The sequence below is a fragment of the Bufo bufo genome, chromosome 4 (genome assembly GCF_905171765.1).
Source record: "Bufo bufo chromosome 4, aBufBuf1.1, whole genome shotgun sequence".
NCBI classification, from domain to species: Eukaryota; Metazoa; Chordata; class Amphibia; order Anura; family Bufonidae; genus Bufo; species Bufo bufo.
The window spans coordinates 374967009-374980823 of NC_053392.1; the positions used below are offsets into that span (position 1 = coordinate 374967009).

The following is a 13815-nucleotide window of genomic DNA, read 5'->3' on the forward strand; positions in this document are numbered from 1 at the left end:
AGGTGTCCATTTTCCTTCCTTAGTTCTCAGGCCTGATTCCCTGTTCCCCCCTTCCCTCCTATGCTCGGTGTGGTGTTTCCCTCCCACACCAAAGCGTGACACAGAGATTTAAATGTATAAATTACAAGTTTTACTGAATTTTTTCACACAAAAACTATATCAATCTGCTCAACTCTATCTGCTCTAAAAAAACACTGCCTGCATATTGAAGAGCATTTTGCGGTGACAGGTCCTCTTTAAACAGAAACCTGCCTAGTTAAAGGGGTTGTTTGGCAGATAAAAACTTTTTAGAAAGAGGCCAGCATGGGTAAAAACAAAATAAAGCAAGCAATACCCACCTGACAGATCCGCTGATGCAGCCATTTCAATGCTTACAGTGTTTCTCACTGATCTATTCTTCTGTAGTCTTTCGACACACAGGTGTTTACTGAGTGTCGAGAGGCAGACCCAAGGGGGACCTAGTAAGCGCTGGAATGGCTGTGGCGGGGGATCTGTAAGAAGAGTATTGCTTGTTTTATTTTTTTAACCAAATCTGCCCGTTTTCTAACAATTTTTTATCTTCCCGACAGCTCCTTCAGTACCCTATGGGCTCAGCATCTCAAGCTTATGTATTAAAGCGATCCTGTAATCTCTCTTGATATGCCCCTTTTAGTAAATACTTGTATCGTTCAATTATGGAACTTCCGCATTGTTCCATTCCTTTTTAATTCCTCCTAGAAATTCATAAATAATTTGACAACTGGGTGTTACAAATCCCCTTGTGATAGGGCTGTGTCCCTACAAACGCTGGAATTGTCAGTAATGATTAGATAATGTCAGAGTCTGTAAGAACTCATCCCCAACTGGTAACAGCCAGTTGTCAATTTATTCATAAACTTCAAGGAGGACTAACAGAGGAACAGTACAATGCAAAGTTTTATAAAAAGCTGCCCCAGAATTGTTATATTATGGGGAATACAAATGTTTACTAATATAGACGACAGAAAAAATGCCGGGTTTTCTTTAACGACCTTCAAAAAGGCCGATATTCGTATGAACATTTGTTTCCAATCATTGCCCTGTATAAACATTGCCAAATATCAGCAACTAAAGACGTTGTTGATGGCATGTTTTCTCCAGGCATAAAAATGTTTTTTTTTTGTTTTTTTTAAAGTCAGCAGCACATCTCCCTGTGTAAACAAGGATGTGCTACTGACAATATGCAAACTGAATTGGGATGAATGTTCTTTAATACAATCTTTCTAGGGATGAGCGAATAGACTTCGGATGAAACAACCGAAGTCGATTCACATAAACTTTGTTTCAATACTGTACAGTTTTAGAATATATTGGCTCCTATGAGCTGAAGTTACTTCGGGTAATAACTTCATAAATTGATTTCTACTGTAAAAAAACATTTCCCGAACTCAGGTTTGGTTTCAAGGTATCACTTTTGGGAAATGTTTTTTTTTACAGTAGAAATCAATTTATGAAGTTATTACCCGAAGTCTCGTGAGACTTCGCAAAGTAATAACTTCGGCTCATAGGAGCCAATACATTATAATATTGTACGGAGCGCTCGCTCTGCACAGTATTAAAACAAAGTTTTATGCGAATCGACTTTGGATTTTTCATCCGAAGTCGATTCGCTAATCTCTAAATCTTTCATCCCCATGTAGTACGATGAAAGCTCTATTTAAAGGCCATGTACACATTCGGGGCAATATTTCTAAATTATTGCATTGTACTCATTTTGAGATAATTTTGAGTCTTTTTTAAACATGTTGAGCCCCTTTATCTGTACAGCCTTGAAATTCTCTAGTATCATGCTGTATTTTTACGATCTTCTCCTTATCTGACCTCTTAAAGGGCTTCTGTCACCCCACTAAAGTGATTTTTTTTTTTGGGGCTAGTTAAATTAGTTATATAGCGATATATGAAAATATAATTGTGTTCCTTACTTTGATCCAGCAGTTTATTCAAAAAACGAAGTTTTATCATATGCAAATTCGGTCTCTACCAGCAAGTAGGGCGGCTACTTGCTGGTAGCTGCTGCAGAAATCCGCCCCCTCCTCTTGTTGATTGACAGGGCCAGCCGCGATCTCCTCCTCCGGCCAGCCCTGTCGGCGTTTCAAAAATCGCGCGCCTGTGTTGAATCGGCGCAGGCGCACTGAGGGAGTTCTGAGGAGACGAGTCTCCTCATCTAAGAGCGCCTGCGCCGATTCAACACAGGCGCGCGATTTTTGAAACGCCGACAGGGCTGGCCGGAGGAGGAGATCCCGGCTGGCCCTGTCAATCAACAAGAGGAGGGGGCGGATTTCTGCAGCAGCTACCAGCAAGTAGACGCCCTACTTGCTGGTAGAGACCGAATTTGCATATGATAAAACTTTGTTTTTTGAATAAACTGCTGGATCAAAGTAAGGAACACAATTATATTTTCATATATCGCTATATAACTAATTTAACTAGCCCCAAAAAAAAAAAATCACTTTAGTGGGGTGACAGAAGCCCTTTAAACACTTACAGATGAGAATGTGGCTTAAATAAGTATTTATGACCTTGTTAGTAATTTAGAGATAAGGTTTACTAGATGACTGGGACAAAGTGAAAGTACGATTCACACAGCTAGACAAATGGTTAACCATTTGTGATAGAACGGCTGAATATTTTTAATAAAGATTTATGGAAAAAAAAATTTTTTAGCCCAAAATTAGTAAATTGCAATATTAAAAAATTGCCCCGAAGGTGTACATAGACTTTAAATGTACAAAAGAAGCTCAGACAGACCCTGATGATCAGTGCTCGCTTACAGGCCGATGATCTGGCAGTGTAAATGGGTCCTTAAACAGAAGGTCATTGTCAGCACCAAAAGGACATTAAAAATGCTATGGTGTCTGTAATGTCTTCAGCGCTTTTATTAGCGATCTGTTCAGTATCTAACACACTTTCTGTTGACATACAGTAATGAACATAAAGTATGTTGAATCGATGATAGCGAGCTCCAAGTATAGAAGATTTATTCATGCTGTGAAAGGCTTACCTTTTTTTCTTTCTCTTTGCCTCCCAGGAGTAAAATGTTAAACTCAGCACAAACTGAAAAACAACAAAAGGATTCATTTTAAAACCAGCAACATTCCTATCATATAATGATACAAGATTCTGTGTGACTTACAGACACTAAAGGTAGAAGTCCCTGAAAGGCAGCTGCCCACTGAAAATGAAACTTCTCATTTAGAAATCCACCAAGCGTTGGGCCCACAAATGATCTGAAAAGATATGAAAGGAAAAGTGGTTGACCAAGGAAAAAAGGAAAAGTCAAATTAAATTGACTGCAGCAGAAACATATTCTCAGCAAGATCAATGTATCATGGTAAACATGAAAGCTCAGTGCAGCTACATCGCAGGAAGATGGCGCCAAAGCTTCACAGCACCTTCAATACTGTACTGGAAAGATCTTATTACAGTGGTGCCCCCATTGAATTCATTGGCAGCAGCACTGTAGTAGTGAGCTCCCTTCACTATAATGAGGATAGGCCATCACTTGCTAAAGGCTTTACAACCCCTTTAACTATATATATATATATATATATATATATATATATATATATATAAAAAAATATATTATTATTTTTTTTTTTTGTATACAAATTTTCACCCCAGCATGTTCCGTCAGTGTTAGGGTACCTTCACACTAGTCCTTCTCCCAGGCTGTAGTGCTGGCCAACCGCAAGGGGTGTTTTCCATGTTACAACTGTGTAAATTGCAACTTGATGTTATGAGGTGACTCTTTTGTTCACCCGGTTTCTGGTCACATGGTTAAAATCAAACTATATCTAACATGTGACTCGTCCCATGTTATCCATTTGTTGATGTGCCCCTGCCACCTTTTGTATATAGGTGAGACCACCTGGGATGTTAAAACTCGACTCAATCAACATCGATACTCAATCAGAAAACAAAAAATGGATCTTCCCGTATCAAAACATTTTGCAGAGGCAAAACATTCAGAAAGGGATTTACGGTTTAGAATTCTGGAACAAATACCCCTTTTGAGACGAGTTTGTGACCAAACTAAATTATTGAAAAGAAGAGAGCTCTACTGGATATATACATTAGGTACTTTAAAGCCACAGGGTTTAAATGTAGAGTTCAGGGTCGTCTAGTCACCAGTTGTGTATGTGCACTCCCCTTTTATTCTATGTATGGAAAACAACATGTGCTATATGCTAAACGGTGTTTTCTTTTTTCTGTAGGACAACATCTTTGACTGTATGTCATGAATGGTCACGTTTGGTGAAGACTGGAGGAACTATGCAGGCGATCCATCTATATCACTGATGGCAAACCTTTTACAGACTGAGTGCCCAAACTGTAACCCAAAACCCACTTATTTATCGCAAAGTGCCAACACGGCAATTTACCCTGAATACTACAGTCCAATATACAGTAGTAAATCTTCCATGTAGTTTATCATTTAGCTATAATAGCCTGCCTACATTTTGTGCACTGCCTCTGCTGTTCATAGTGCACCCAGCGCTGATGAATGGCAGGAAAAGTCTAAGGCATATTGGTACACCATAGACTTTTCCTAGGGTGTGGGTGCCCACAGAAAGGGCTCTGAGTGCCGCCTCTGGCACTCGTGCCATAGGTTCGCCACCACTGATCTATATGCTACTAAACAGTTCATTACACTGGGATACCACTTTAATTTTTTAGCGACAGCCCTAGTCCGTGTTTTAGCGCCACTCCAGCCCCCTTTTATGGGGACTCGGGTGACACTGATTTCAGACGGGCTGTCGCGTTTATTTGTCATATGTATAAATATAAGTACATTCTGTAATGCTCCGATGCAGTTCATCCGTGACCTTCCCCGCCGACTGGGTATAGTGGGTTCAGAATCTGTGGACCCCTACTCCCATCTGGTGGGTACTTGTCACGGAGCGGATGTGCTGTGAGGTCTGGACAGAGGGGTGTATGCGGTTTGATTGGCCGTGCCGCCCCCCTGATACAGACATTCCATTTGGAGACCGGCGCTCACCCGCCGGTTCTCTGCCTGTGGACCAGCCTTTGTCACGACTGTGACTGATCCAGACAGGTCTGGGAGGAGAAGGTCGCAGCGACTTGCTACTCGCGATAGCTTGTGAGTTTGCTCCGTGGTTCAGGGTATGTCATCTGGGTTTTGCCTTGTGAACCTTTTTGTCCTGACTGGGAGTTTGTAGGCATCCTTCTCAGGTGAGTCCTTACTTCCAGTGCTACTCTGACCTTGGAAGGAGATCGTTTGATGGTGTTGCTGTGGAGCTCTTGTCCGGCGTGAACTGTCGGGTTTGGGATCGCCTTCTCTGCTCGTGACTGGATGAGTCTATCTCTGCTGTTGTTTGTTTGTTGCTGTCTTCCCCTGTTGTTTTCCTAGACGTGAGTGATGGTGACTAGCGCTCCCATCGGCCTTTCCCCAGTCCAGACTTGTTAGGGCGACTGAGGGTTTAGACATCCTGCTCGCCGCACGGGTTCACACCCCGTCTAGGGTATCAGGGCAGACAGGTGCCAGCTTAGGGTTAGTCAGGGGTGGCCATTCTATTTCCCATCCATAGATAAGGGTCCCCCTTCCCCTCCGTCTGGTGCGACACGACTGCTGCTGGGATAGCGGTCGTGACAGCCTTATCTGCTTCATACTGCGGGGCTTTGGACACTGTTTGGACTCAGTGTCTGACATTTCTGCACAGGGAACTGGCTGGCCTGTATGGGCATGAGCATGCGCCCTGTTGTAAAATTTGACAGCGGCCATCTTTGATGTGGTTCCCACATTCTTGGTAACTATTACGTGCCTCGCGAGAGCACATAGGAGCGGTGCATGCGCCATTTGTTCTTCCGGACGCCAGCAGTTTCCACCAGGTCTCCATGGTTCAACATGATCCATTCAAAGGTTTTTAATGTTTTAATTGAGTTGTGATTGTCACATATTATGCACAGTCCACCATATGTGATTGCCAATCATGTAATGTTTATGGATTTTTCACTGTACTAATGATGATATGTATTTCACATGATCAGGTTCACAATTATATGGGATTTAACCATGGCGTCATATGAATTGTATTGTTAACATCGCCATATTCTCGATGCACTTGCACTTTAATGTTTAACTATCAATTTGTAATTATGAAATTGCTTGCACTATATATGTATGCTAATTTGCACATGTTATTCAGCTGGACAAAGACTCCATTGAGAGAGCTGAAACGTTGCTGCTAGATGGGTGAATAAACCGTCCACTTTTTTTTCATCACAAATTGGAGTGCTGCCTCTTTTCTATTTTATATACACTTGGGACCTTGGTCTCAGGCCCTCAGGAGGATTTGCACCCACGTTTAATGTGTGCTGCTTTTTTCCTATATATATATATATATATATATATATATATATATATATATATATATATATAATTTTTATTTTTTTTTGTATACAAATTTTCACCCCAGCATGTTCCGTCAGTGTTAGAGTACCTTCACACTAGTCCTTCTCCCAGGCTGTATCGCTGGCCAATCGCAGCACTCAGCTCATAGCCTGAGAGAAGGAGACGCCCAGGAGAACAAGAGCAGGCTCCTCCCAGTTGAGCCGAAAATCTGAAGATACCGGAGCCTATACCGGGAGAACGGAGCGGCGCCGAGGGATAATAGAAAGTGCAGGGAGATCCCTGGGCGCCGCTCTCCATGTCAGCATACTTAGTTTAGATTTTTTATTGTAATGAAAGGTCCTCTTTAATACATAAATTATCTCTTTTTTTTTTCTCTTTTTATGCTACACCCGTGTGAGTATAGGAGAACCAGAATAACCCAGAAGAGAGGGAGAATAAGGGATCTGTCGTGGGCTCTGGAAAATCAAATTACCAGTGAGTAATCATCATTTTTCCCTTCACCCACGACAGCACCACAAGTGATTTACCAGAGGAAAATTCAGGGTGGAAGAGCTTAAAGAAGTACCTTTTCCCCAAAGGAAGACCCAGAAGAGGAAGAGCTCAAATCAAGCCAATAGCGCTTAAAAAAGGTTGAAGGAGAAGACCAGGTAGCCACTCTGCAAATGTCCTCTATGGGGACGGAGGATCATTCTGCCCAGGAGGTAGCAACTACCCTGTGCTTTAAGACTTACCGGAGGAGATAACCAAGAAGAAGAATAGGCCAAAGAGATGGCAGAAACAATCCATCTAGCAATGGAACTTTTGGTGGCCGCCTTACCCTTATTCACTCCTTGAAAGAGGACAAAGAGTGAAGTAGATTTTCGCCAATTCTCAGTGCGAGAAAAATTATTAATCAAAGCCCATCTCACATGCAAGCAATGAAGATATTTTTCTTTTCTGACCTTGGGTTCTTAAAGGTACAGTAGGAAGCACAATATCCTGAGACCTATGAAACTTGGAAGCAACTTTTGGAAGAAACGCTGGATCTGGACGAATCAATACTTTATCTTCTAAAATTGTGGTGTATGGAGGATTAATGGAGTGGTGTGGATTTGATTATACCTACAAGCTGATGTTACTGCTATATGAAGACATAATTTCAAGGTGAGACATTTAATGGAGCTGGTATCCAAAGGTTCAAATGGCTCAACAGGTTCCGGATCTCTGAGCGCGACATTATCCGAAGCCACGTGAACCATGATCTTTTTGGCCAAAACAGGGCTATGAGGATAACCCTCGTGTCATCCTCCCTGATTTTCCTTAATACTCTTGGAATCAACGGGAGAGGAGGAAAAGCGTAGGCTAGAGGAAAATTCCAGTTCTGGAGGAAGGCATCTATCCCACAAGGCGATCCCGCTGGATCTAGGGAGAAGAATTTCTGTACCTTCTTGTTCTGGAAAGTAGCAAAAACATCCATTACTGGCTGGCCCGAGAGAACTGTTATTTTCTTGAAAATGGACTGGTTCAGACTCCATTCGCCCTGAGAAAGAAAATGGCGACTCAGAAAGTCTGCCTGTCCTTTTTCCACCCCTCTGATATGTTCTGCTGACATTGAGGCATACTCTTTTTCTGCTAATAGGAGAATCGTCTGGGCTTCCTGCATCAGAATGTTGCACCTTGTCCCCCCTTGTCCGTTTATAAAAGAGACCACAGTCCTGTTGTCCGTCATAACCTTGAGATTTTTCCCTCTTATTCTTGGAAGGACAGACCTCATTGCTAGACCTACTGCTGCTTGTTCTTTTAGGTTGGAGGATCCCCCTTTATGAGTATCCCCCCAACGACCCTGAAGGGATATTTCCTGAATATGAGCCCCCCATCCCCAGGGGCTTGCATCCATGGTAGACGCCTCCCAGGCACCTTTTCAAAAAGACTCAGCTTTTTTTTTATCTAACAGGTCCTTTAATATTCCCATATCATCAAAAGGAAGGGTCGTTTTCCTAGAGACTTTAGATATAGCTACATCTATCCTAGGCGCTTTATCCCAAGTAGCACAGTCTTCTTCTTTAAAAGGATATTTTCGCTTAATTTTTTTTTAAATATAACATTTTCTGTTATGTTTCTTTGATTCCCCTTTAATTAAGGCTGAAACGTTCTTATGAACCGGGAAGGTGCTGTGGTGCCTGGATTATAGACCCCCAAACATAATATCCTGAATGGACCTAGGTTCCTTTATCTCTTCAATGCCCATAGTTGATCTTATGGCTTTTAAAAGCCTATCCGTATCTTCTATTGGAAAACATGGTTTACCACTAATCTCACCTTCCTCAGAAGAAGATAGGGATGAATTTCCAGAATGCCAATATAAGGAGGAGTGCATTTCATCTTCTTCGGAATCAGATGAAATAAGCTCCTGTGCCGTATCTAGTCGCCTCAACTTTGGATCTCTAGTCCCGGCAAATTTTTTTGAGGATGGAGAGGAATTAAATTCAGATCTGACCAAAGCCTGAAGACGGCAAATTATCAGCCATTGTCCAATTAATACAGCTCTGACACCTCCTCTTCTCCCACTCAGCCAGTAACACAGATTTACAAAGACCACACTCATTCTTCTTTTTTGAAACGACCTTCCTAGGCTTTGTCAGCAACACATTTAGGTATAAGGGTATCAGAAGAGAAGCGGGATTCAATATGCCCCAGAGCACTCACCCCTCAGAGGTACCAGGGCTGGAGGGACTCCAGACTCTTCTGTGTGTTTCTCCTCCTCTATGCTTCCCACCGGACCACCAACCAGTATTCTGATTAGGACACCGTCCTCAGATTCACAGAGTGCCCTTCTTATAGGCGCTCTTTGATGACGTCACCGCCCAGCACTGCTTGCCAATCCACGTGTTGCACTCGCTATCCTCGGCCTAACTCCTCCCTCTCCCCCTGGGGCCAGGAAGTCTGTGCCTCTAGCACATCAGCGATGCCGCCACGTTTCAGCACACAGGATGCTCCTTTTGGAGATTTGTTGTGCCTCTGCCCGTCCCCATTAGCGCACCAACCGATGCCGCATCTTACCTTATGGGGACTGCAGGTATGCCCAAGGCCCTTTTCCTGCCCAAACAGGGGTCAGTATAGGAGAACCACCAGGGGGGAACGATCTGAAAGAAACTGCAGGCTTCCCCAGAGACAGGAAACCACACTGAATTGTCTGCCCTTTTATTCTGCAGGTTTCCTGTCTGTGGGGGCAGATCCTCTCTCTCTCGTGGTGCTGTCGTGGGTGAAGGGAAAACCATACAAGGATAGAATAAACATTACCAAATTTCGTCCTATAAAAAGGTCAAATGTAAAGAGCAATGGGAATTTAAATACTTTCAGGTGAAACACGCGTTTATGCGCATCAAAAATAAAGGTGTTTATGATTTTATAGATTGGTGTTTTAACTCATATCAGAATAACACGTCCATCTCACTAATTTATAGCAAATGGAGAGTGGAAATGGGTAAAATGAATAAGTTTAGAAGTGAAGTGAAATGGGGTCAAGATATCGGAAATGATAAAACACTAAAATGGGAATTAATTTATAGGAATATTAGAAATCTGGGAATCACAGGTTAATTCAATTTAGGATTTTACACCGCTTATACTACACGCCTACTTCTCTTTCTCGGTTTTATAAGGATGCCTCAGATAGATGCCAAAGGTGTCAAGCCCAATGCGCGGATTTTATACATCTGGTGTGGGCCTGTCCTATCAAACAGGATTTTTGGATTAATGTCCTTTTTGAGCTCCGGAGATGCTCCTCATAACTACGAGGCAGATATAATCACAGCGGTTCTGGGGGCTTCCCTATTTGATGAGCAAGGACGAGAAAACTTGCTGTGGATGAAATTATTTATGTTGGCTAGGGTAATAATCGCTAGGAACTGGGGCTCAAAAGATCCCTTGTCGGTATCTGCATGGCATCAACTTTCTGACAAAGTGAAGAAATATGAAAAACTCGCTATTTGTAATAAGTCTAAAAAAATTAGATGGGATAGAACTTGGTCGACATGGTCATAGGGGCCTGCCCGCTGTGGATGTGCCTACAGACAACGATAATGAGGGTGGGGGGAGAGGAATGGGTTTAGATAGACTCTCGGTTTTCTGTTTTTACACGTTTGATATGAGTTTAGCATGCATGAAAGAAAAGTCTACCAAATATGTGTGTATTTACGGCATCTGTGTAATATCATGTATGTTAAATCTTCATATTATGTATACAAAATAAAAATAAATTAATTAAAAAAAATGAGCAATGGGAATGAAGGTCTATGTAATGCACAGTGTAATATTAAACATATGATCTACTGTATATAGTTGAAAATAAACCAAGAACACATAATATAGCACATAATATAAGTCTCATATGCAATACTGTATGTAAGAAAACATACAAGAAGACATAAATAAGGCTACTTTCACACTAGCATTTTAGTTTTCCGGTATTGAGATCCATCATAGGGGCTCAATACCGGAAAAAAACACTTCAGTTTTGTCCCCATTCATGGTCAATGGGAACAAAACTGAACAGAACGGAATGCTCCAAAATGCATTCCATTTCATTTAGTTGCGTTATCATACCGGATAGCAAACCGCAACATGTTGTAGTTTGCTTTCTGTCCTGGGATGCGGAGAAAGACGGATCCGGCATGACCCCCAATGAAAGTCAATGGGGACGGATCAGTTTTCTCTGCCACAACAGAAAACGGATCCATCCTCCATTGAATTTCAATGGAGTTCATGACGGATCCGTCTTGGCAATGTTAAAGATAATACAACCGGATCCGTTCATAACAGATGCAGATGGTTGTATTATCAGTAACGGAAGCGTTTTTGCTGAACCTTGCCGGATCCAGCAAAAACGCTAGTGTGAAAGTAGCCTAAAAGACTAGATACAAGAAGGCTAGTGGGGAAAAGTGTAAAGAATGATAGCCACATGAACAGTCAGCAGTTGTAAGCTTGCAAATGTCTAGTAATCTAGTACGTGCCTCACACATTCCAAGTGTCTTCAAGAAAACTCTTATTGTGAGTTAGAGCTATGAGGTATTCCAAATTGCTAAAATCGAGAGCTCTAGAAAAATCTGCAAGGGTTGGAGGTGTGGCTCGTTTCCACTAAAGAGCAATTAGGCATCTGGCAAAATGTGGAGACAAGTTTAAGTGCATGCTTACGAATAGGGATAGGTGGGATACTAGATAGAAGAGGAACCCCTGAAAAACAGAGCATAACCCTTCCCAGAACAAATGGATTAGTGAAATAATAAATGTGCAATATGGTCCCCCTAGCCCTCCCACAGTGCCAACAGGACCCTGGAATAGAGAGGTTTAGAAGGAGTATAATACCACATCATAAGTACCTTGATTCTTATTATTTATTACTGGGCCGATTTTGCTTACCTCTGCTATCTAAGATGCCATTCAGAGTCATGTAATATTTTAACCAAAAATTCCTCAAAACGAGTCATGTAGAATTGCCTGGATAATCTGCCTGGATAAAATGGCTGCCTGGATAAAATATATACAGTGAGGAACAAAAGTATTTGAACACTCTGCGATTTTGAAAGTTCTCCCACTTAGAAATCATGGAGAGGTCTGAAATTCACGTTGTATGTGCATTCTTACTCTGAGAGACCAAATAAAAATAAAAATAAAAACAGGAAATCACATTGTATGATTTTTAAAAAATGTATTTGTCTTGCACTGCTGATGTATTTGAACACCTGAGAAAATCGGTGTTAATATTTGGTACAGAAGCCTTTGTTTGCAATCAAAAAGGTCAAACGTTTCTAGTAGTTCTTGACCAGGTTTGCACACACTGCAACAGGGATTTGGGCCCACTCCGCTACACAGATCTCCTCTAGATCTGTCAGGTTTCGGGGCTGTTGCTGAGCAACACAGAGTTTTAGCTCTCTCCAAAGATGTTCTATTGGATTTAGGTCTGGAGACTGGCTAGACCACTCCAGAACCTTGATATGCTTGGTTATCCTGGCTGTGTGCTTCGGGTCGTTGTCATGTTGGAAGACCCAGCTACGACCCATCTTCAATGCTCTGACTGAGGGAAGGAGGTTGTTGCTCGAATTCCTACAATAAATTGCCCCATTCATCCTCTCATTAATACAGTGCAGTCGTCCTGTCCCCTTTGCAGAAAAGCACCCCCAAAGCATGATGTTACCACCCCAATGCTTCACAGTAGGGATGGTGTTCTTGGGATGCAACTCATCCTTCTTTTTCCTCCAAACACGACGAGTGAAGTTTAGACCAAAAAGTTCTACTTTGGTCTCATCTGACCACATGACTTTCTCCCATGCCTCCTCTGGATCATCCAGATGGTCATTGGCAAACTTCAGACGGGCCTGGACATGTGATGACTTGAGAAGGGGAAACTTCCGCGTAATGCATGATTTGAAACCATGACGGCGTAGTGTTCTACAGACCTTTGAAATTGTGGTCCCAGCTCTCTTCATGTTATTGACCTGCTCCTCCTTTGTAGTTATGGGCTGATTCCTCACCTTTCTTATCATCAGTGATACCCCACGAGGTGAGATCTTGCCTGGAGCCAAAGTCCGAGGGAGACTGACAGTCGTCTTTAGCCTCTTCCATTTTCTAATCATTGCTCCCAACAGTTGATCTCTTTTCACCAAGCTGCTTGGCAATTGCCCCGTAGCCCTTTCCAGCCTTGTGGAGGTCCACAATTTTGTCTCTGGTGTCTTTTGACAGCTATTTGGCCTTGCCCATGGTAGTAGTTGGCGTCTGACTGACTGTGGGGTGGACAGGTGTATTTAAAGAGCTCAGACAGGTGCTACTAAGTTAGATTAATGAGTGGAGTAGAGGTGGACTTTTTAAAGGCACAGTAACAGGTCTTTGAGAGCCAGAATTCTTGCTGTTTCTCAGGTGTTCAAATACTTATGTTCAGCAGTGCAAGACAAATAAATTCTTTAAAAATCATACAATGATTTCCTTATTTATTTAGTTTTAAACCTGTCTCTCAGAGTGGAAATGCACCTAAAATGTGAACTTGCAAAATCACAGGGTGTTCAAATACTTCTGTTCCTCACTGTGTATATTTTATATATAGATTATCCAGGCAATTCTACATGACTCGTTTTGAGGAATTTTTGGTTAAAATATTACATGACTCTGCATGGCGTCTTAGATGGCAGAGGTAAGCAAAATCGTCCCAGTAATATATAATGAGAATCAAGGTACTTATGATGTGGTATCATACTCCTTCTAAACCCCTCTATTCCAGGGTCCTGTTGGCACGGTGGGAGGGATAGGGGGACCTTATTGCACATTTATTATTTCACCAATCTACATAAACATTCAAAAGCTGTGGGAAGAGACACAAATGGTGTAGGAAAAACGGCTAATTTAAGCATAGTGGAATCTGCACTGTGATGGGAAGTTATATCTACGTTAGAAAT

At 42.1% G+C, this 13815-nt stretch overlaps 1 protein-coding gene across 3 annotated transcripts in view; it reads right to left on the reverse strand.

Annotated features, from left to right (window-relative positions):
• The window catches only part of LOC120998505 (MFS-type transporter SLC18B1-like), a 101287-nt gene that overhangs the window by 26621 nt on the left and 60851 nt on the right, over positions 1-13815 (reverse strand). For all 3 annotated transcript variants that reach the window (XR_005778414.1, XR_005778415.1, XM_040429157.1), the window contains exons 11-12: positions 3152-3245; positions 3020-3072 (exon numbers count right to left, since the gene is read on the reverse strand). Coding sequence is in view for 1 of the 3 variants with exons in the window: in XM_040429157.1 (XP_040285091.1) it covers positions 3020-3072; positions 3152-3245 (147 nt within the window). In the remaining 2 variants the exon portion in view is untranslated. The remainder of the gene's footprint in view (positions 1-3019; positions 3073-3151; positions 3246-13815) is intronic.